General features: G+C 39.9%; 2 protein-coding genes across 2 annotated transcripts in view; both read right to left on the bottom strand.

Moving 5' to 3' along the window:
• LOC140284586 (E3 ubiquitin-protein ligase RNF31-like) overlaps positions 1–25,019 on the bottom strand; it is a 423,699-nt gene that overhangs the window by 188,488 nt on the left and 210,192 nt on the right. The window lies entirely within an intron of this gene.
• On the bottom strand, positions 967–24,569 carry LOC140284787 (cadherin-20-like). The gene is made up of 11 exons (XM_072378780.1): positions 24,260–24,569; positions 19,984–20,278; positions 19,633–19,752; positions 15,302–15,469; positions 14,502–14,689; positions 13,027–13,280; positions 7,910–8,046; positions 6,079–6,200; positions 5,243–5,360; positions 3,334–3,585; positions 967–2,609 (listed from the first exon to the last, which is right to left on the bottom strand). Exons 1-11 carry the CDS (start codon positions 24,476–24,478, stop codon positions 2,089–2,091), a joined length of 2,394 nt encoding a protein of 797 aa, XP_072234881.1. The 5' UTR covers positions 24,479–24,569; the 3' UTR covers positions 967–2,088.

Genomic DNA, 25,019 nt, shown 5'->3' with positions numbered 1-25,019 from the left:
TTTGGGGTTAACTGTAATGAAAACTGAATAACACTTTAGAGGACAATTTAGCATATGATTGCAATTTTAAATAGCTATTTTATCTTTTTAAGGACTTGCTTTTCTGTCATGCTTCAGGGGGCTACTTTATGCTCTTCATCGCTCAAAGAGACTGTTTGTTATTCCAAATTAGGCTTTTTTTTTTACTTCATTATATCCAAAGATCTCTCCTGAAAGCAGGTTTGTGAGGAACCCAGATGAGGAAAACTTCCAGAACAGCTGATCAAGTAGTCCCTCAGCATCAAAACATTCAATTTCCAATAAAGAAGATCCTTATGTGGGAGTTCCCTCTTCTCTTGGAAATGGATGGTTCCCTTCATGCATCTTTTAAGAATCTGAATATACGTGTCATCCATTACAGTAGAAATATAACCCACATTTCCAGAAAAGTAATTGTAAGTAAAATAAAAACTTAATTCTCTAAACGGTTTCAGGTTACATTTCTTGATGCAGAGGTGAGTTAAAATGGTTTTCCAAGCTCCTCTTAAGCCCATTTGGCTGTATTGATCATGATGGCGTGACAGTTTTTCCATGCAGAGCTGCCTGAGGGCTCGAATATCATCCATGAGTGGTTTCTGTCCTTTGTGGTTTCTGTTCCAGACTCACTCAATCTTTTCATAATATTCTGGTCTGTAGATGCTGAAAGACCAAAGCTCTTTACAATCTTACATTTAAATACTATTTTAGAACTTTTTGATGATTTTGGCACGAAATGGCGAGCTGTGCACACCCCATGGTGAAATGATGATGATGACAGAAATGAAAATAATTTATTTGTGTCACTAAAAGGTTTAACTGAAAGATTTTTTATTGCTTTTTTAGCAAATTTTGCTACTCTTTAGTAAGCAAGGTTTTGTACAGAAGCTTAGTTAATGTATTGATCCTTTAAGGAGAAAAAGTCAACAGGATTTTTTTTTTAACCTTTTTATTAACAAGAATACAAAAAATTATCTACATTCACATACTACTTACTGCAGTATGGCTGACCACATTGATTTCAAGTAACTCCACTCTTCCACTTCACTCCGTTTCCAAAATCCTCTTTTGGTGTTTTTTGCTTCTTTTTTAAGTTTTCTTTCAAAATGTCTTTCTTGTCCTTTGTACATTTGGCACTTAATGCAGGTTATCGATGTCTCTGCAGTCCACTGGATCGGAGGATCAAGCCACATTTGTGTGGTGGCAGAAAAGCAACGCAGTACCTCAAACTGAACAGATCGAGCCTCTTTGCCGTCGGACTCTGGTTGGCACGGCGGTGGAATCTGAAATGAAAGGCGACGTGGTCATGTGCTCGTCCATATGCAGTTTTTCCCACTGTGCTGCACATCTCGGGTAAGATAAATCCGTCTAATCCTCATGAGTGGATGACTGTCTTATGGTTGTTGGCAAAAATTGTGAATTACAATACAAAGAGCTCAAAAGTGATAAACAATAACACAGTAAATACTCTGAAGACCCAGATGGGGTCACAACATCTCCTGTGCATGTCAAGAGACGCTTAACAAGCACCGAAAGCATAGGGGCAGTTACATCATGTATGTTACAACATTTACGTGATATTTTCAAGACTTACTCACACAGTCGCCGCTTTAAGTAAAGTGTTGGTTTGAAATACCCAAATAACTTAGGAAAACATAAATACAGCACGTAAAACAAAGAAATAAATTAATAACAAAACCACAACTGCAGCAACGACCTCTAACTTTAAATTTTCCTCTGTTTAACAGCATAAAGGCGGTGTAATTGATCAGTCTGGCCTGTTTTTCTGTCCGGCACAAGTCTTTCAATCGGTTTTATTTGGGCAAGGGAGTTTAAATGTGCTTTGAAGCCATTCCTCTGTGTGAGACCCCCAAATCCAGCTGGTCACCAAAGCCCATCTCTGGGAGATTTAAAACCAGCTGCTGCTGTGGGCAGCTATGAATCTTCAAAGTTGTGGAGAATTGAGACTGCGGCAGGAATCCTGGTTTTGTTGTCTGTTAGTGTCGCCACTCGTGTCTTTTTGTCATTCTTTTCCACTTTTTATGTCTCCAAATTAAAAAAGGTTCTGTTGTCCTACCACATCGGAGGGCTGTTCGTATCAAGAACGCCGTACATCTCGGCAAGCTTTTTAAAGCGAGGCCCCCAGTCATTCAGGTAGTCGTACTCGTGGTCGGTGTTCGACGTTCCTGATTGTAGTGAGCTGAGAGACTCTGCGACTGAGCCTTCCCCCTCGTAAGCGTAGGTCTGCAGGGAGTCGTAAGGGGGAGCGCACGGGTCCATGTCAGCCTCCAGGAGCTTTGCAAGCACATACCCTTGAACGTTGCTGTCCCCACTGCCTCCGCCCATGACGCACGCCTGGGGCACATAACGAGACAAGCTCTCAATCTCCGGCATCATGTCCTGTCGCATCTTGCTCAGGGGGTGGTGCACCTCGCGGGGGTTCCACATGGCGGCGATGTCAAAGGCCTCAGTGTCCTCCTCACCGCCACCTTCGTCATCGTAGCGCACGATGTTCTCATGCACGTTTTCCTCCTCGTCACACAGGTACGGCTTTTTACGATGTGTCCGCAGGGAAAGCATGAGCAGAATCATCACTGTTGGAAAGAAGAAGTAAAAACGTCAGAAACGAGCGAGGAACAAGAGATAAAATGTACGACCAAGACACGATACAAGAATAAACCTCAGACTGGATTTTACTTGGAGCTCTGAGAAAAAAACAGGCTGACAGACAGATGCAGAGTTAGCTTCACTTAGTTAGTTCGTTAGTTAGTTAGTGAGCGCTAATCCCAGTGGAGCAGCTCCTGGCTTCACAAGTAAGGACTGTGTTGCAACTAGTTCAACAAAAGTGCAGAGAAGGAGTCACTTGTATGAGTTTTTGTTCAACTAATTGAACAAAATGTCCAACTAGAGCTGACAAAAACCTAACGAGTGATGGAAACTAATGCCTGATATCAAGGATATAGAATAAATGCTCAAATGGCCTCCCATAGAAGGATGGTCATCTGGTTATCCATGTTATGTTTTTTATTTATTTATCTCACAGATTAAGCCTCAGTTAGCACCTCAATTCTGTTTCAGACTAACATGGAAATATTACATATTACTATATAATATAGAAATATTATAGTAGAAGTGAAACCCTAATGACACTCTAATGATAATGAAGTTTCTAGCTTCAAGTTGTGAGATGAAGACCCAAAAAGGAAAGGCTGGATAAGACTACAACTCTGCAAAAGGAGAGAGTACTAAAAAACTATTTTGAGAATCTCATTTAACACCATAAAAAGGAAAACCTGCACATGATCGTTGGTTACTCACCCAGCAGGACGAAGATGCAGGCCAGGATGGCAATGAGTGCTCCTTTGCTGAGGGTGGCGGGCAGGCTGTAGGCCTCGGCGTTGCACGACATAACGTTGCCCTCCTGGTCGCAGCTGCACACACGGATGGTCAGCGTGCTGGTGCTGGTCTGAACTGGTTGCTCGCCGTCGGAGACGGAAATTGGCAGGTAGAAGACGGTCTGGTCCTGCTGCGACCAGCCGCCACGGCGCGTCAGGATCCACGCTGTGTTGTCTGGACACAAAGAGGATGATGTATAAACAGCTTTTTCTGACACGTTATCACACACGATGAACGGAGACACTTATAAATACTGTCAGTTTCACACTGCTGGTGTGTATCTGTGTTTATCATAGAAAATGTTGACTTCACAGTTCTGTTCACTCCTCATTTCTTTATGTTACCTTGACAATGTTTTTTCAACATGTGCAGACATAAATATATATACAGTAAATAAAACAAAAACTGAGTTTGTACAATTCTAATGAACTTTAAAGTGAATATCTGGTCTGAACACCTTTATTCTCCAACACAGCCCAAACCCTCTTAGACCAGCTTTCTGTCATTTCTTTAAGGAGTCTTCAGGAATAGTTCTCCAGGCTTCCTGAAGGACATCCCAAAGCTCTTCTTTGGATGGTGGCTGCCTTTTGTTCCGTTCTCTGTCAGATGATCCCACACTGCTTCAATAATGTTGACGTCCGGGCTCTGGGGAGGATTCATCCCTCCATAAGACCTGCTGCCACTGATTTTCAGTCCACTTCTTGTATAGCTCAGCCTTTTCTCCCTGTTTCCCTTCCTTAAGAATGGCTTCTTGACAGCCACCCTTACATGGAGACCATTTCTGATGAGGCTTGGGCCAACAGTAGATGGATCATCATCAACATGTTATTTTTGCATTAACTAATTAATTAATTATCATGACAATTATTTGTCACTCATTTACGCAGATTTTATTATTTATATTGTAAACATCTGTTGCGCACCGGCTTTTATGTTGAAAAAGTCCATCGTGGGGGGAGCCTAGTATGTTGCTTACTGCTGCAGCGCTCACAGGAAACAGTCAGAAAGGAAAAGAATGGCAGATGAAGCGGGCTAAACAAACACGGAGAAGGTCACGGAACTTTTATATGGCCTTTTTCATTTCAAAGTTCTTCCAGACGGCGCAGTCGACAGAGCCAAAGTTATCTGTAAGCACTGCAACGTTGAACTGTCTTATCACCGGAGTCCTATGACTACAGTTCCAATAAAAGTGCGTTATATGCTACTTTTTAATTCATTATTGGATTTTGCATATGACAATGCGATTTATCACGATTAATCACAGGAAATCATACGATTAACGTGATTAAAGAATTTAATATTTGCCCAGCCTTAGCCTAAAGATACAATTTAAAACTGCTTCTTTGCTAAGTTGTCTGTTATGTGTCGACACAACACTGGTTCATCCTTTGAGTTAGGAGCCTTTTTCCTGCTGGAATGATTCATAGGTCAGATTTAAGTGGCTTAACAAACAAAAATCCCTCTGAAAATGGTCAGGAACAAGGACTGGACTGAAAATCAGGGAAAAAGCAGCCAATGTCCAAACAAAAACTTTGAAAGATCTTCAGAAAGCCTGGAGAACTATTGCTGAAGATCACTTTGAAATATTACAACAAAGTCTGGCTGCTTGGAAGAAAATATAAAGAAATGCTGGATCGGGACTTTTGTACATGTGTAAATGTAAAGGAAAACACAAGCTGCCTGGATGAAAACCAGGAATTCTTGTCTGTAGTCTGTATGACATCTTTACGTTTTATGCTTTTTGAAAGTCTGGTTTAAGTCGGGCTAACAACAGTAAATGTAGACTTATTGGGAATCTGCTTGGACTATCACACCATCTGTTACCATCTACCTTGGTTGTCTCTCAGCGTGAAGTTGGGGTTGTTGGCGGCCTCTGGAGCTATGGTGTAGTAGAAGTGTTGTCCGCCCAGCGGCTCATCCGGATCCACTGCCGTCACGGTCTGGATCAGCTGGAACACATTGACGGACATACTAAGAATTCCCGCCTGTTACTACTATAAAAAAAACTACACAAATTTAATCAGACCAAATCAAGGCTCAAATTGCAATTTATACATAACAAATATGCCAAAGAGTCGGTCTCTATTACTCCATCAACTTTCTGATAAATATCAGAAGAATGAAGGAATTTATGGTTGTGAAGTTTATCTTAAACACTTAAACAAGCAAAAAAAACCTTGAAAATATCATAAAAATTCCTCTATAGACTCCTCTAAGTATCTCTTTCTGAGAATAAAATGAAATAGTTAAATGTCTCACTTGAAATACTAAATGTTTTTTATATTCTGTTATGAATTAAACATTCTTTTAGGAAATTAGCGAATCATTGTTTTCAATCTTTATTTACATTTCACAGCGTCCTCATTTTTTTGTATTTGGAGTTGCAATGAACCCATGTACCAGTAGAGAAAAAGGTGATGTTTGACACTTCCAGTTAAAGTAGGAAAACATGAATAAAAAAACTTGTATTTAATGCTCCTTAAGTTATAATTAGGTTGTATTAGGAATATATGTGTCATACAAAAGTAATCATTATCACCCATTTATTTAACTGCATTTTGATGTTGGAGGAGTGTGGTGTCCTTGAAGATGATCCTATGTAGTAAAATACAGCGTTGTAAAATTTTCTTTGGCGTAGGGGTGTGATGTAGCCTCCTGTCTCTGTACCTGTCCTGCTCTGGCGTTTTCACACACATAGGTCTCCAAGTAGTGCGTTAGTGAGGGCGGATTGTCGTTGACGTCCAGGACCTTCATAGCCACAGACACGCTTGCGATCTGCGTGGGGTTATCTGCAGGAAAACGCAAAGCGATCAGACGCTACAAGAAGCACTGACGCAGGCAGATAAAATGACTTTTTCAAGCTCCTGCTGATCTCTTTTGTTCCTTCTTTAATCTTCCCCTCATTTACAGTGAGCCTGCGGCACATCGGGGCTCCTCACGCTCGCATCACAATTCTATTATTCTTCATTACAGCCAGCAATTTGCATACCTTAACCAGCTGTGTAATGGGCTGTAGAAACACAATTAGAGGGCAGTAACTACTTTCTCAGGTTTCATCACATGATCGATCAATCAGCGGAGTGACTTTGGCTCTGGAGGTCAAAGCTCCGTGCCGTCCTGTGTTACTTTGACATCCAGCTCCTGTGGAGGTCCCCCCCTTCCCCCCTTGCCTCACTTAAACTTCAGTGTTGTAGTGAAACCGTGGAAACCGGAATTAAAGCAAAAACAAAGCTTTTTCCTCATTAAAAAAAAATGAGGAAAAAGCTTTAGTTTTATAAACTTTCACTGTGAATAATATTAGTTTTATGGTAATTCTAGTAAAATAATGACTTTATTCTCTTATAATTTGAGTTAATCTTGAAATAAAAATATTTTTTTATATAAAAAGACAATATAGAATACATTCTCATTGTTTTGCTTTAGTTTGATCATAATATGACATTTTCTTTTTGTAGAAATAAAGGCTGAATTCTTTCAACAGAACTTGACTGGTTGTAAAATTAATGGATTTCTTTTCATTTTGACCTTCTTCTCTTTGAAAAGCTTCCTGTTATAAAAGGGCAACTAACACAATAAAACTACTCCAACATAATTAGAAAATAAAACTGTAACTTCCCGCTGACTTGGAGAGAAAACTTTAGTTGTTTAGTGACTTCTGCGAATCAATCAGCTTTACTTTGTTCCGGCTCGTTTTCATTTTCCATGCCGCCTCTTCACCGTTTCCTCTGCCTTGCCATGCTGGGCGTCTCTGAGCCTTCCTACCTGTACCTCCGCCGTCTCCATCTCATCGTTAATTAGCCACCACACGGGAAGTTATTTCATTAGTCATTAATTCCATTACCGCCTCCTTTAAGGTGTGTCGACCAAACAAAACACACAAACATACAAACAGAAAAAAAAGCAAACGGAGGAAGGATGAAGGTGACTTTGAGCGCTGCCGGCTGTGTGAGATCTGCAGGGTTATAAGGTTTTCTGAATTACATAACGGCAGGAGATTTTCTGCCTGTCGGCGGTAAAGAGGTACACAGATCTCTATCTTATCGACTCATTTCTGTGTCGTTAGAGATCTGAAAGTAACTTTTTAAAGAAATATTTCCTGAATCTGGACTGTGGAAATAAAGAAGAAAATCCATTAATAGACTATAATGAGGCTTAATAGTTTAGTTTCCTCGATATTTATAAGATATATATTGTAAATGCTTTGGTATTAGCTCATCTTTCCACTGATATGTCAAATGTCCACATCGAATGTGTTCACAGCAAATAACTGACATCTTGTTACAGTTTGAGTTTTATCTTTTAAATCCTCTAAACGAGTAAAGACAAATTGTTTGGATTCTGGTGCGGACCTCTCGTAATCTTGGAGTCATCTACTTTTTTAGAAATGTGGTAAAACCAGATCATTTTAACGGAAAAAAGGCTAGAATATATGAATAAATAATAAAAAAAAACACATGGTTCTTACTGACAGACATGACCTGCTCATGGTGAAACTTACTCATCTCCATGGCGAGGACGGTGATGTTGTGCCAGCCGATCTCTTCTCGGTCCAGCGAACGCAGAGTCATCAGTGACCCGGTCGTGAGTTCAATGTAGAAGAATTTCTCAGGGTCACTGGACCTCTCGATGGAGTACCTGGTGACACAAGCCATGTTGATACAAGGTGAATACAGTGCAGCTTGGTGAGCTTTGAGTTGCTTGTAATCCTGTCTGAGGGTTGTGCATTCACATGTGCCATCTAGCATGTGTGTGTCTGTTTCTGCTATAAGGTGTCAGGATGGCGGCGCCGTGAGGAGAAGAAGAACTCCAGATATGAGGTTTAATCAAAGTTATCTGTCGCCTCTGCCAAACAGAGGCGGGGGACACAGAAACCTGAAAAGCTCCAAGAAACCTGAAACCTCTAAGCTTCAAAAAAGCTCCTCTGAGAGAGACATGGAGGAAGACATAGTGCATCCACTTCCAGGATGTAGAGCAGAACCTGGTTCGTGTAACAATCAGTCTCAGAACCCACCTGTTTCATTTTCCTCTCACCTGGAGGAGGTGCTTACATGTGTCACCTTTAACGAGACAATGAGCCACTAATTAAGGTTATTGATCATAGAAGATAATCAGCTTTAAATAGCAGCTCATCTTTACAAAAAAAGTGCAGCTCAAGACTTGATATCTGCAATGTTTAGAAGTCAGTTTGGATATTTTTCCACCTCCAGGTCCTCAAACGTTTCAACTGTTTTTCAGGTAAAATAACCAAAAATACCATATAAGAATGTATGGATCTACAGGAGTGAGCAAAAGTCTTGAGCCAGCTCTCATGGATGGATGGATGGATGTTTTCTTCCAAGCAGCCAGACTTTCCTGTAATCATTTTACATCTTTTTAAACTGGTATTGAGAAATAGTTGTCCAGGGTTGACGTTTGAACTGGCTGCTTTTTCACTCATTTTCAGTACAGTCCTTGTACCTGACTATTTTTAGAGGAATGTTTGTATGTTAAGCCTCTTAACACTAACCTATGAATCATTTAAGCATAAAAAAGGCTCCTAACTCAAGGGATGAACCAGTGTTGTGTCGACACATAACAAAAAACTGATCTGTAAAACTTAAGATATTCACATATACTGGACATAAAAATTTGATCAAAAATACAAATGTGTGAGGCAGAATTAACCAGCTTACAATTTGCAATGTCAAATAGAGAGTTGGGAAAATTAACCCTCTGAACACCCTCTCGAGCTAAATGTGGCAAACTGATGAAGTTCTCATTTCTGGGCTTTCATGGCTCCACTAAAGGATACGATGGAGTGAAGTTGGAAGTTTTAACTCCTACGAGGTGCAGAATAGGAAGAACTTGGCTTTAGGTGCAGGTCAGTGCATGTAAATTATCATTATTGTGTTTAATTCCTTTAAGACACCCACCAAAATCATGAAAATTAATTCTCTGTAACACATCATTTTAATTTGTGAGGCCAGTACAATAAAACTGTCTGTAGAGATGAGCAGTAACAGTTATTAAACTAAATTATGATGATATCTAAGCACTTGCAGAAGACAGAAAGCCTTCGGTTCATATTACACAACTAAAACACAAAGCTCTCTGTCCAGAAATATTAGAATTCCTGTGATTGCTGCTAGATTTTATGGCAGAGCAGACAGTTATAGTCACGTTATAGTCATGGTTTAATTGCTGTTTTTTCCCTGTTGCCCGGTGCGGAGGCTAATAGAGGAGCAAATAAAGAGTTTTATGATTTCAGGACTTTTGGCTGGTATGTTTTAGACTGAGGTTACGTTGATTCCTTTCTAACAAACACGCCTTCTTTTTCTTGGTCTTGAGACGTCTGAAGCGGCATTAAAGGCATCATGAAAGGATCGAGCTGCCTCTTTTAACCAAAGGGAAAATGAAGTAGCAGACATGTAAGATGTTTCGTAAAAGGCTTGTGTTAAACTGGTGTATTAGCAGCAGAGTGTGTGTGTGTTTGTGGGCTTGTTAGCGCTGTGTGTTCAGGACAGTCGTGACTGGCACATCCGCCGCCGGCGTGGCCCTCCCTGAAGGATCTCTATTAATATCACTTGTCTACAGTCGTGAGGAAGGGGGGGGCTGCTGAGTGTGTAGTGGAGAAGCAGGTGAAAAACAGTGTGTGTGGGGGGGTTTGGATCTATCTGCCAGTCATGCTGCAGGCGGTAAAGGACAGAAGGATGTGAGATGAAAACGAGGCCGACAGAGGGACTGAGGGTCAGCTGCTGCTCGTTGTTATCCGTCATCTGTTGTTGCTGTTGCTGCGGCGACTGATTCCTCAGCTGTCTGCTACAACATCCTCACCCTCCTGTTTGTTTATTAACCAGCTTTGATTTGTGTTGATTGGCCAAAATAAGATGTATGATAAATAATTCATGCTGTGCTTTCTCCTGAATATTGTCGTCACGTTCGGTGCAAGAAGAATCGGTAAAAACGGGCTATTCTCTGAAAAGTGCTAGCTAAAAAATCTAACTTTTCCTGCTCAGATTTAATGTTTTTTGTGTTATTTTTGGTCCAAAGTGTTAATACCGTGTGTCAAAATGAAAAAAATGACTGTAACGTCATATGTACTGAAAACTTTATACCAAACAAGGAAAGGTTTTTGGTTTTAAACAGTTTTTAAGTTGAAATATGAAATCAAAAGTAGCACAAAGTATATACATAACATAGACAAAAAGTAGACTTTCTGAGCTGCGCTACACAAAACAAGTCCCACCAATGCATCATTTTATGTAACATTAACACTTAAACCCAACAGGTGATTGTGAAGCTTTGAAGTCGTGATAAAGTTAGTTGGTTGTTTTTATCATTGTGAATTATTTTGTTAGAGCAGGCTGCACCAACTCTATCGTCTTATTTACTTTAACTGTGTTTTTTCTGTGGTCATTTTCACATTTTTTACACTTCTCTATTCATACAACCGCATAAAATGTCAAGTGATCGGGGTATTTAGTTAGAAATAAGCGTCAAAGTGAAAAGTTTCACACGAGCCATACAGACTGAAGATGAAAACATGGGTTAAAGATTGTGTTTTCATTGAAATATTCATTCAATAAGAGACACTTTATTGAATCAGATATAACTAAACCTTAGAATTCACCTGTTATCCGTGAGCAGGGATTAATGCTCAAGTTACAAAGACTTTAAAAACCAGAAAAAAGTCACCCTAAAACACTTAAAAGTCACAAAAACAACAACCGAATACATCAACAAACCTGACGCCTTCAAACTAAGAGCTCCACTCTGACACTCAAAGGTAAAGCCACCCCTCGTGGCTATTATTTATTGACTGATTGCATATCAGTGGGGTCCAGAGTCAAGGTTTTGCTGCATATTTTTAAATAGTTTTTATCTCTCCAGACATTTAATGGCATGAAGTGTTGACGTGAAGCTGCTGCTGGCTCAGTCGGGTGGAAACTTTAAAAAAACTGATGAATTTATTTCCAAACAAACACGAGTCCTCATCCTTTAGTTCTAAAAGTGGTTGTTAAAGGGGACAGCCGGGACGGGGTGCAGCTTGTGCTGCCGATCCCTTCAGATGATTAATGGTGCAATTAAAAGATTTTACTTCTAATTAGTCCATGAGAGCTGCAAACTGGTTAGTAAACCCACCGCACATCTGTTCTGCTACTTGGACAGCTAAAAACTGAAGAGACCACACTGGAGGATGTTCTTTCAGCTTCTTTGTTTTTAAAGGAATAAACAAAACACAGATATGAGAAAAAAGGAGAAAAACAACAGCTGAACATTCAGGTTTTGTAAATCATACCTCAAACAATAATGGAAATGAAATAGTGGAAAAAATTTGCCTGGAATTTGATATATAAGTCTGAATATGCAAATGAGGTTGTAGTTATAAGAGATGTTGCATCTGCTGAGTGACCGGAAATATGACCCCAATAAGAGAGCTGTCTGTGGAACAATGGAGAGGGTCATAAAACTTCTTTTAAGAAGGCAACTCAGCTGTGAGGAAAGATGTCAGTTGTTCCCAGTCAGCTGTGTCCAAAATTGTTCAAACAAAATGGGAAGGTTGTAAAAGGGAAACATGCAGGTCAAAGATTAGGACAGAAAACTCTAAACAAAAGTGAGAAAAGCCAAACTAAGCCATCACTAACACCTAAAGAGAAGAAAACAGGGTTACAGTGGGCTGAGAAGCATTCATGGACAGTGGATGTTTGGATGAAAGTGATTCCCCATCAGTAAGGATGGGGAAATCAAAGTGCCTAAAGATTCCCACCCCTAATATTTAGTGAAGAATATCGTGTTTAATTACTGAAGTCAAACTGCCATATGAGCCGAAGAAGCTGAAACGAAGAATGAACAGATTCTTTAATATTTCCCAAACAATTAAGTGATGACAAAATTTGTTCATCTACAGTTTTATTCAAATTATTCTTAGTTATGTTTTGCAAAGCCAGTATGTTCAGCTGTTAAATAAAGAGGCTTTGTGTCATGTCTGTGGTTTTGCAACACAAAAAAAAGCTGAGTGAACTTCCTCCATGTTTGATGATTTCATCATTTTTTTGCCAGGGCTCGTAGACCTTTAGGATCAGGTAATTGGATGTTTTGTCCTCATCTCGTTTCTGCTTCAGCCTGCAGTCCTGCTGCAAACAGTCATCTCAGTCATGTCACTGTACAGGAGCTTCAGTTGCATCCAGCTGTGAACAATTGCGCTGTGATGCTGCCCTCTGCTGGTATGCATCTAGTATTACATCAAGTCTCATCTTTGATAAGCACATCGGATTAGAACAACTGAATATTATTGCTAGTTACTTCCTTTTAACTATTCTGCTAAATGTGTTTACAGGTACTGCTTAATTTTATTGTCATTCTGCAAATGTTACTTGTTATGGAAATCAAAGACAGGAGCTGACAAAGACAGGAAATGTTCAGTTCTCCTGCCTGTCACTGCCATCTTAACTTGATCTGACATTTCTGAGGTTTGCGTCTCCACTTGAATGCACCCTAAGTGTGTCAGTGGTAGACTGAACCACATCTGCATGTAAATGTAATGCCCTCTGAAACTCCACCTGGACAAAAAGAATCTATAGTTATCAAACTACTATCTAAAGTGAAGCATGTGAAACCATCTGTGTTCCTCCTCACCTCACGGTGTTGTTGGCGGCGTCCGGGTCCCGGGCCGACACTGTCTTCACCACCGTCCCAATCTCCGCGTCTTCTGGCACCTCGATGTAGTACGCCGGCGAGTCGAACAGCGGGGGCTCGTCAACGTCCTCCACGCTCACGTGCACGATGGTGACGTCCTTGAACGGCCCACGGTGGCTGAAGGCCGGGTCCAGATGGGTGTTGACTCCCTCCACCTTCAGGGTGTAGCTGGGCTTGTTCTCAAAGTTCAGCGGCTGGTGGAGGAAATGGCATTCAAAAGCATTTTTATAGTTTCTGCATTTTGGAAGCAGCATCATAGTGCAAAAATCTGAGCAAAGCTAAATCAAATTTAAAGATTTCCGAAGGAAATAAAATTTAGGGTCCAAATCAGAGTCGTTAATAGTAAAGAATGTAAAATCACAAACATAAAAAGTTGGAATGATATGGAAAATGTAAGTAAGATATTTCACGTTTTTGTCTCATCAGCTTGATTTCTTTTTGTTCATATGCAGTCATTGTTCCATTTCAGGCTGAAACACATCTAACAAATAGTTGGTGAGTAAAGCTTTTAACACTTTGTAATGCTGCCATTCCTTCTCACAATAAGTTGTGAGTGACACAAAGTGATGAAGTGTCTGGTGGGACAGATGTGGTCTTGAAGGCGGCATTTGTTGCTGTAAAATCTCAGTGAACTTTTCTGCATTAATGCTGCCGTCACAGAAGTAGAAATGAGCTGTGCTAAAAGCACTGATATAACCCCATACCATCACAGAGCCTGGCTTTAGGCCTTGTTGCTGATAACAGTCTGGTCGCTCCTTCTGTTCTTTGGTCTGGAGCACACGGCGTCCATTTCTTCCAACAAAGATCTGGAATACTGATTGGTCTGACCACAATACACGTTTCCACAGTGTGATGGTCCATCCCAGATGTCTTCAGCCCAGAGAAGAGGATGTTACCTCTGGACAACGTCAACATAAGGCTTCTTTTCTGCACAGCAAATTTTGAATGCTATTGATGATTGACAGTTCTTGATGCAGTGCCGTCTGAGGGATCAGAGATCACGGGTGTCCAGCTTAGGCTTGCTCCCTTGTTCCTAACACACTGAAATTCCTCCAGATTCCTCTCACAGTTTCATGATTTTCTGCACAGTAGAGGGAGAAATATGCAAATCCCTTCCACATTTGGAGATCTTCTGCCCAACTTTGCTACTTAAAGCCTTTCATATCATAATCATGGCATCAGATGTTTAAAATATACATATTTTTTTTGCCCCACTACTATCCCAAATTACCCCCATCCCAACTTGTTTTGGAATCTGTTGCAGGCCTGAAATGCAAAAATCTTTTCCATATTGTCCCAAACTTTTCTCATTTGTGGTTGAACAAACAAGATATTTATTCTTTTTGTTGTTAATGAATAATCAATATCAGATCTTAAATACGTCTTTGATTTATACAGTCTCTTTGCTTATCTACCTTTTTCACAGTGATGATGCCGAACAGGTTTGTGGGGTCTGTGCTGATGTCAAAGGTGTCCCTGCCATCTCCATCTATGATGCTGTACTTCATCTTAGTGTTGACCCCGATGTCCCTGTCCTTCGCCCAGATTCGACCCACTGCTGAGCCCACGGGAGCCGTCTCCAGCACGCTCATCTGGTAGAGCCCTGAGGACATAAATCAGCAGTGAGCATTTAAAACTGTTTCCCTCTCATATCCCCTAGAGGGAGCCAAACCTCTTCCATCACCTGCTCCCCTGCTCTCCAAATCACATCTCAAGCAGGATCAAATAAATGGCTCCATAAACGCCCACTTTTGGGTTATATACCGTCTCGTGGGCCGGCTTGAATTTCATCTCCCGTTTAACCTCAAAGAAGAGGTGACAGCTGTCCAATTTGTGGTGTTCCCCGCAGTCTGACGTGAAATGCCTGCGCATTGCACTTCACGCTCAGGAATCCCAGAAGCTCTTCACAACCAATCAAAGTTCCATCAGGAACTCCAGCTTCACTAACGCGAGTGATTGCGGTTTTCTTTGCTTTATATTTAGAGTAAACTGAATTTATTTGGCTTTTAGAGCACAAATGGAGACAGAGGAAGAATATTTCCCAACAACTGAATGAAAAAAAGAAAATAATTTTCGGCAGCCATTCGAACTTCAGGGAGTCATAGCTTGGGTGGGTGTGGCTGAGAGATGATGTTTACGTCCTTGTCAGCTCTGGAGAACAGCTCTGGGATTAGAGAAGGTTTGTGAGGGTTCAGGAAAGACGGGTGTTGCTTACTCTGGTCAAACATGGGCGGGTTGTCATTGACATCGCTCAGCGTGATGTTGACAGTGGTGGTGCCGGCGAGCCCCCCCAACTGTCCGCCCATGTCTTTGGCCTGGATGACCACGGTGTAGTTTTCTCTGGTCTCCCGGTCCATGTCTGCCAGGGACACACGGACCACGCCTGAGGAGAAAAGGGGGGGGGGGTAAGAAAGAGATCACACGGTGAGTTAAAGGTCAACGACAGAGGACTGCTGACACAGATTAGGGTCATGTCAGAGCGATGGCATCCTGGAACGTCAACGCTCCCAGTAGATGAGACACTTTCTCTTCTGTTTCTCTCTTTTATAAAATAATTTAGCTGTTAGGCCCAAAAACCTTCATTCTGCGGTGTTAGAGCTTAAGGGGTTGACCATTTTAAACTGCTTCCTTTTCACCTTTTCTTTTCTTTCTTTTCTGAGCTCCTCATTTATTCTTGAACTCCCAAAATAGATGGTTGAACTTGAATATTGTATTTAAAAACATTAACAACTTAAACTTAACAAACCAAAGAAAATGTAGGGAATATTCAACCAATCAGAAATGTTCTGTTCAGGGTAGTTTCACAAGTACTACCTCCCTACAGGGACTGTTTTAAGGTCTGTAATTTCTCCCCCAGAACTCTTTTTAGTCCCTGGTTCCCACTGTCAAAACAGCAGGGCAGAGGAAAGGAACCCCTAAGACTTAAAATACAGTTGCTGTTAACTAATCATCGCTGCCTCACATATCATGTGTTCATTTAGTGCGTCAGTGGTTCACGTCCTCAGAGATTAACGTTACCCCTACAAAAGCTGCAATATGTTGGTGACCAGTAGGGGGAGGGTAAGCTAACTTTTGATGTTACAGTGATTTTTTTGTCACTTTCTCGCATCATGCTTGGTTCGGGGGCCTCATATACCACCTACGATAAACTTGAGAGAGCACTGGCATGAAACAAATGAACCTTGGTTGAAAGACTTGTTTGTGGATGAGGCATCTTAAGTAGTGCATAAAACAGGCATTTAACTTACGACTCAACTAGAGGTTTTTTAGTTCACTCCCTGTTTGACTGGATCCCATCTGCATACTTTTATTAACAGATAATCTAACTCATTAATAGCCAGAAAATGTGCTGCAGAATTCAGTCAAGGTCAAGTGATGCCTTGAGATGTAGAGTAGAAGAAGCTGCACGTATGGCTGCTCCAAGGCTCTGAGCTGTTTAAGTTTTACATTGTGTTGGAACCAATAAAATCCTCTGAGCTCTTCTTATTGTTGAGTCAGGGCTGACTAGTCGCTGCAGAGCCAAGCTGAGAGGTATGACAACAGGCAAACAAGGAAATGTAGCCGTGTGAAACAAAGGCAAGTCAAACTAATGTGTTTTTGAAAGTGGCAGTTGAATTATGAAGGCTGCTCCACAAACTGCATTACATTACCTGCCAAAGTTAGAGAGCTTTACCTTATTAATTGTGTGTAACATATGCTTCATTTTTCAAAGCTTACAGACACCCAACCTTTTGGATTCATCTGATAATTGAAACAACTCACTCCCATTCAGACAAGCTAGCATTAGGAGATGAAGAATAATCATTTAGTTCACGTTTAAGGCTTCGAATGTGGCTGCGGTCAAATCTTTGAGACAGAAAAGCGAGACACACTGACTGGTGCCACACGGCTAGTACAGTGTACGATCCCCCCCATTGCTGAGTTTTGTTTCTACAGTAACCTCAAGAGCTCAGTGCAATGCATCTTGAGAAAAACACATGCAAACAGACTAAACACAAGCTAATTAAGAAAACATCCCCATCATGTGGGAACACACATGAAAAAAAATAGCACCTGTTACAAGAGGAAGACGCTCCAAAAGCATTATTTGCTTTATTTATATTTTTTTTTATAAATTGCATTTACTAGATAACACTGTTATATGTTTTTTAAATAAAGAATATATAACATTTCTATTAGCATTTCAGTAAAGTTTGAAATTTCTTTATAGAATTCAATGACGTGGACCCAATTTCAGAGCAACCAGACACACAAGCAAGATGGCCCCTGAACTAAATAAAGTATACAACTAATAAAACATTCAGAGGACATCTGAAAAGTGATGATGCAAGATAAAAAAACAGCTACTGCAGAGTGCAGATGAGTACACCACAATGCTCTTTCAACACTTAGGGAAAAAGGTAGGTAGACAAACTGGTCTGTGATGAGGGGAAATATTGGGCCATGATTACAGGAAAACACAACTAAACAGTCGTAAAACACGAGACACAAAGAGACGCTTCAAATTAAAACAGAATATTGATTCCAACTGAAACCAAATGACAATCGGGAAATAAACACATTTCCTTTTCAGCATTTAGATTAGAATTCTGCCACCGGGGTAAACTATTGGTTTGGATTTAGTCTCATAAGTGGGATTTCTATTCACGAGCTCAGCAAATCTGAAGCATTACCTGGTATAGAGCATAAAAATTAAATAAAAACCAGGCTGTGTATATTGGCAGATGGTAGAAGTGTAGGTTATACTGTTAGTGGTTCTAATACAGCAGAAGAAGTAGGTAATAAATTTCAAAGAAGAAAAATAATCCACCTCTCTGGGAATTACATCCCTGTGAAGATTTCAGATGTGGACATATATATTTATGTATATATGTATGTGTGCGCATGTATGCAAATATGGAAAAAGTTTTGTTTGCAAGGTTACCACCAGCACTATCTTGGCTAGGTCCACTGTCATAATCTAAGTAAAAGTGCGATCTAATATTATAATGTCATTTTATCTAAACATTGCAAGCTGAATGTAGTTGGTTTCCAGTTCACTTAAAAATATTAAGTCAAATATTTGAACCCTCAACTTTTTCAGTGGCTACAGCTGGATTTGTATTGTGGATGATGCGAGCAAACACAGGAAAAAAAAGTTTGTGTATGCAGGTAGCTAAATTCCAATAAAAAACAAAAAAGTAGTGATATCCGGTGATAAGTCCGTTTTATATAGTCACCCCCTTTTTGTCCACATGTGACGAAACCATATCAAGTCTTGTGGGTTACTTGTGTCTGAAAAGCTTTAGCTGGATGTTCTTTCAAACTTCGGACAGATCCACATAACCCCATGTTGGTTTATGGTTCTCTGTTTAATCTACATAGAGCCTACGTAAATATCATTGTGAGTGCTGACATTTGTGCAACAGTATAGAGTGAAGAAATAAGAGGAAATGGTGTACATGATCAGTAATAGTGTTTGTAATATATTGCCTATTTCTTGACTCAATCTGATTTTGGTGGATATTTGAGGTGACAAACACAGCAAAGGTCATTAAGAGGAAACAAACATCTAATGCTCAATTCTGACTGGGTCAAAGCAAAAACTAGACCAAAAAAGAGGAATTTATATCCATAAAATATAGATATATCTTTGAAAAATGTATAACTTATGTATACATATATGAATAAAAATGACAGTTAACTGTCAAAAGAAATTAAAATTTAAAAATCTTCTTTAATGTTTTGTTATTTATCTTTATATTTCCAAATGTATTTATTGTTTCCATTTATTTTATCATTATTTTTTACTATTTTTTATATTTTTGAGGCATTGTTATGATTCCATATTGGGAAAACTTTTTTTTAAATAAAGCACATTAGAGTTTATATCACTATTATGGATTGCATATATATTAACTTTTCATAAAAGACACAATTGCTTCCAGGAACAACAGAATGATGCATAAAGAATTTTAAATAAACCAAGCTTTGGTTAAAGATTATGCAAAGCAGACTATGTTTAATTTGCTGCAAATGGCAAGTTTCATGCATCCAGTCATTCACAACACTACAACACGCTGCCTTATTATCAACAAAGTCACACTTTGAGTTTAGCACATCTTTTTTCTCAAGTGCCAGAAGTTTTACATGTTGCAAGTTGCAACAAAAGAGCAGCGAGTCTTAGATAAGTGTTCGGTAGTCTCATAGCAACAATGGGAACCATGCTGAGCTACCCACACTTAGAGCTAGTTGGTATAATACACAGGGGCATAAAATATGGATGGCCAAAACCAGAATGAAGCAACTACAGTGTGAAGGAGTGTTAGAAAGAAGGTGGGGAATTAACAGTCACTGTCAAAAAACTGTTAGTAAACCCAAAGAAAGTTTGTTGACCTTGTCAGGCCATCTTACATCATCTGTGCTTATTATAAATTCACATGGAGCTCATAAAGTAGTCAGCCCATCTGGTGAAGCTATAAGTATACAGCCTCTAAATATAAAGGATGAAAACTCTGGTTGCAGTGGCTACAGATTGGGAGTTTTTCAGCATGTGTGCATCCATACCGGTCTTGGCGTCCACCGAGAAGTAAGGCTGGCCCTCTAGGATGCTGTAGACCACACGAGCACTGTTTCCGTACGTGGGGTCATCGGCATCCGTAGCAGTCAGCTGGATCACAGATGTTCCTGGGTAATCACAGAGTCAGAGGTGAGGCAGAGATGGCACCAGTGGTTGAGGATAAGCATAAATTTGGGTGGAATCTTTCACGTGTGGCCAAGAATTAATATTTGGCTTATTTACTACAAAAGTAGCTTTCTGAAAAGTGATGAAGCAGATTATGATGAGCCTGTAAGAACAACAACTGCTGCTTTTGTACACTTTGTTATTAGCATGTCTGACTTAATCATTCTGCTTACCTATTTGGGACATTTCTGGTACAGATGCGTGGTAGGGACCATCTAGAAACTTTGGCTCATTGTCATTGATGTCCTGGATCTTGACAATGAACTCAGACTCAGGCTCCAGAGGCCTGTCTGTCAGGCGGTTGCGGGCCTGGGCACGAAGGATGTATTGTGCCTTCACCTCTCGATCCAGCCTCTGGATGGCGTGGATGTCCCCAGTGCTGTCATCAATGGTGAAGGTAGTGCCTGCACCTTCGCCGGTCAGGATGTACTTTATGGAGCCATCGCCTTTATCCATGTCTGAGTGAAGCTGTAATGTTTACAGAGGCATGAGTCAGGTTTGAATCCAGCTGTTTCTACAAATGAAGTTGGAAGCTTAAATCTGTACCCAAACTGCTAGTGTTTGTGTCCAAAAGCTGACTTCAAATCTGTAAATGTGACAGCAATTTGCAAGCTGAACATATTGGACAGTGGCATGCTTTTCAGGAAGTTTAATTAGGTCATTTGTCCCAGTTGTAGAACAATGCAGCTGCATAGCAATCTTCAACAAATAAACAAGACGACCAAATTATTTATTCTGGCCAAATCAGCCACATGATCTCAGTCCAAGTAAACATGTGTCCCTCGCTGGAGAGTAAAAACCCTTTCCTATTCCAGAGATGAGCATGAGCTGATTTAAATGGGAGATAATCAGCAGTTGTGGGTACAAATTTGGGACGCACAATATCAGCACATAATCAGTATCAGCTGATAGGAACTGCATGAGGGGGAGTGTCATCCTGAATAAGATGCAGTTTTGTTTAATTAGAAGTCTTACTTTACACAGTAATAACGGCATCTGAAAAGTAGCTGAATTCACTGTATTACTTAAATGAGGATTTTATCAGATGATGCTGCAGTTATAAAATAAGGATTTTATTAGAGCAGAGCGACAAAATGCTTAAAGTGGCCACAGGTTGACACATAATACTAACGATCTGATTTTCAGTCACAATTTTCAGACAAATTTTAACCATCTAACAAAAGTAACAGAATAAAAGTGACAAAGAGCATCTTCATTTGGGAATTCTGCTGTTTTAATATACACTTACACTTCATTGTTTTTACAAAAAGAGGAAAAACTGGAGCATTTACAAAGCACCTAGGGTTATTTGAGTCTACTTATGTATACATACCGGAGTGATTAGACCCATAGGAATATTATATTATCTTAGCTGGTTTTCGGAAGTTTGATTTTGTACAATCTCAGTCAGACTAATATTTTTCATGCTTTTTAAAAGTCCGATTTTGGTCAAATTAACACAATAATTTTGTTCTGCTGTCACGTAAACTTGCTTGGTGTCCTAATGCGTACAATGAACTTAAGGTAGATGTGTTGTCACGTACATAAACAATACACACATATAATATACACACACATATACCCTCCTGATTTGACTTGAGCGTAAATTAGTAGTAGACCTCAGGGGGTGAAGTGTGGTTACATGCATAACCTAATACTGTAACAGCAAATATACATGTAATCACAGCTTTTTGCCTGTTTTTTGCTACCGAACAAGCAGTGCAATCAGAAGCCTTTTGTGACCCATAAGAGCAAATGCCAGCCTGTTGATGTGCAATCAAGCATTTAATTTGTACTAAGAGGGTCTCTCTGTATGACGAGCACTTGCTGCCATCATACTAGCAGAGTGAAATTAAATGCCCCCATTGGTGTCTCTCTTGTATATAATGAACAGCAAACAAATCAGTACTGTATCTAAAAACACACTCCTTTCAAGACGCTTGTTTTCGTCCTTTAATCATCTGTGGCCTCAGAGTGAAATGACCGAGGCAAGGTTGTTTAGCTGCTTAAAGTCTGTGGCTGTACGACTTATTGTTATTTTGACCATGATAGGTCAGCAGCTTTCCACACAATACCTATCATTCCAGAGCTGTATGGTTTTTGTTTTTTACAGCAATGCCCATTTCAGCCTTTTTTAGTAAACACACCATTATGGGCTTCAGACTCATGTCTCACGGTGATTCATCTCCGGTTAGAGATCTTCCTCTGCCTCATCCGCCCACTCCTGCTCTAATCCCCCCTCTCCTCTGGGGCGTTTTGAAAAGGGGCAGTTTGACACTCGGGCTATCAATTACCTGATCCATCTCCAGCCCAAACCTCCAGGATCCCAACAGCTCTGAACCCTAAACTAGTTAACAGAAAAATGATGTAGGATGAGCTGAGGGGAAAAACCGCTAAAGGAGGCTGTAGCACATCTCTCTCCAGCTTTGTTATATTTCACGATGCCTTTCTGCCTTGAGTAACTGTCCGGTTAGAAGCCTGGCCTGTCCGAAACACTTATTCCATTCAGCTTTAAAAAATTAGGATGGAAAGAATCAGTAAATGGACGCTTAATTGGAAAAAAGAGATGAAGAGTAAATATTCTGAAGTGACATATTACAGCCCTCTCTGGACTCGTCTGCCAGGTCGGAACATGTTGCTTTTAGGAATCCTGCATTTTTCTCAGTATCCCTGAGCGGAGGCTTAAAAAGTATTTCTGAACTCTTAATTAAGCAGGTTTACATCATTTCCAATGGGAAATTTGTGAGGATGAGCTGTTAGTACTGCATCATTTTAGAAGCTAATGAGGAATATTGCAGCAGCGGCATTTTGGAGGTCAGAGATGGATATTTAAGGGAATTCTGTAATAGACAGCTTTTTAACCAGGAGATTTTATGGTAAAGTTCAGCCATATGCTATTTCTTATCAGATTATAAACGATTTTAAATCGAAATTTACATGCAAAACAGCATGTATATTTATTTGTTTTGGAGGGGAATTAGGGATTTTTCAGTTATTAAGTTTTAGTACTCCATGAATTATAGAGGAAGATAGAAAAATGGGTAAAATATATATAGAAAAAATAGAAAATAGATAAAAATGCGTGTTTAACTTCAGTGTTACTATCATGGTGTATGGGTTTTATTGTGGTCCTATTTTTTCATCATTTTAATGTTATCATTAGTTGGATTTCTCTGTCCTTCACTCTAGGTAACTTTATGTTGGTTTTATTCCTTAAATTTGTTTTCCTCCATCACCTTAGTGAACTTTAAATCCTGTTTTACTTTTTAGAACTTGGACTGCTTGGTTACAATGCAGTCTCATCAGGTTGACTCCAAATCTTAGTCACTGTGACAGTTAGTTTGATTACAATTTAGACATTGAAGTAAAAAGTAAATTGATGAATTACATTTACAATAGAGATGCTAAAACTGACCTCATGGGTTGCTAAGCTAACATTACACTGGCTAATATTGTGCTTTTACTGAGCAAGCTGCTGCCAAAGGACACCAAAGAAAATTTTAAGTAATGTGATTAAACTATAGCTGAATAACAATTATTAGATACAGTTATCTGACACTAGCTTTTGAGTATCTTCTGATTTCAAGATACAAGGCTGATTACCACGTGTAACTAAGTAGCTCTTTAGCTGATCTGCATACGTTACTTCTAAACGCACGTTGACTTGAATGTATACTAGTTTTGTAACTGTCAAAGCTAACATAACTTGGCTACATGAAAGTAACCTTCTATCAACAGGTTACTGCTTCTATAATCATTATGTATCTATCTTTGGCTCTAACACTGTCTTCTTGACAGCAAAAATCACCTTTTGTAGAAGCATAATGGCAATTTTGGTTTAGCTTCTCAGATTGTTGTGTCTCTCTGCTTATGATGGCTGGAATTGCATCTATTGATTATATGTCCAGTTCACCATAGCAACAGAAATATCAGTGCACTCCTTTTGTGAACACCTCTCGTTTTGCTCTTTTCACAGCTTGTCAATGGTGTTGCAGATGTGCCTTCCACCTCTGTGGAACGGGAACTTGAGTGACTCTTCAGATCCAGTAAATTAACTCTACCACTGCTGTCTGGCTCTGGTTCAAAGTGGATGGAAGAGAGGCTGTTTTTGTATGAACTTAGTGCATCCAGGGATTAAACTGTTTTTTTTTTTTTTTTGCAATTCATTGAAGGTGGCCTTTCCCCATCCATGATCTTCTATTTTGCACTCATGCACTTTGCTTTTACAAAGCTGTAGATAATCTGCTGGTCGCTGATCTCCTTGATTGATCTTTCAGTGTGTTGTGTCTGAAATTTGGAGGGAAACCACTTCCCAGCACCTACACTAAGGTTCTCCTCACATCAGCAACACCAAGTGAAAAGACCATTGCTCGTCTGGAGGGTATAAACTTTGCATTTTTCCTCAGGTTGTTACTTAATATTGGCACATATACTGTATTCAACACTGACCTTTCCAATGTAAAGAGGTTCCAGTCCAGTGTACTCCTCTAGGACAAAGAACTGATTCCACACCCAGCCTCGCTTCACTCTTTGCAGCAGTGCTGAGTTTCCGTTATTTTTCTCCACTTCCGGTTTACCCTGGAGGCTGTCAGGTATAAGAATCAAAATGGCTAGGGTGAAAGGCAGCAAGGTGCTCACAACAGCTGGAAGATGCAGTCGGGCTCCCATTGTGAAACACAGAGTTGTATCTGAAAAGACTTTTCCTGTCTTCACAAGTAGTTATTTGCAGATTCCTGTTTTTCAGCAGGAGTCCAGCAGGAGTTCTAGAAAGAGATAAAAGAAGAGGAAAGATAACTTTGAGGTTTACTGTATGTGCTTTTGGACACTATTATCTTTTTCTTGTATACTGCTGCATCATTGGAAACCTGAGGTTGATACATTCAGTCTTTGCAGCCCTGTCTCAAGATTATCTCTCCACTACTATGTTTTAGTTGAGTTGTAATGAACATTGTCTCATCAAGGGTTCCTTTTAGATTGCAAAAAACAGTCACAGGGAGTAGGAAATGTAGAGAACATGGGATAGAATAAAATATACATTTATTTTCATATGTTTTCAACACCCCGTTCCAACAGTTTTGCAATTCATCGTGTGTACCTTTACCATCAGTTTCTGACACACTGGGAACTGCTGTACAGCCTCAAATTGTCAGTTATATTTATGTGGTAGTGAGTGATGCAGCAGTTGTGCCAACAGCAAAAATGACAACAG

Source organism: Leuresthes tenuis, unplaced genomic scaffold (genome assembly GCF_036924035.1).
Source record: "Leuresthes tenuis unplaced genomic scaffold, fLeuTen1.0.hap1 SCAF_24, whole genome shotgun sequence".
In the NCBI taxonomy this organism is placed as follows: Eukaryota; Metazoa; Chordata; class Actinopteri; order Atheriniformes; family Atherinopsidae; genus Leuresthes; species Leuresthes tenuis.
The sequence above is the reverse complement of the archived record's forward strand: the minus strand, read 5'-3'. Positions and strand labels throughout refer to the sequence as shown.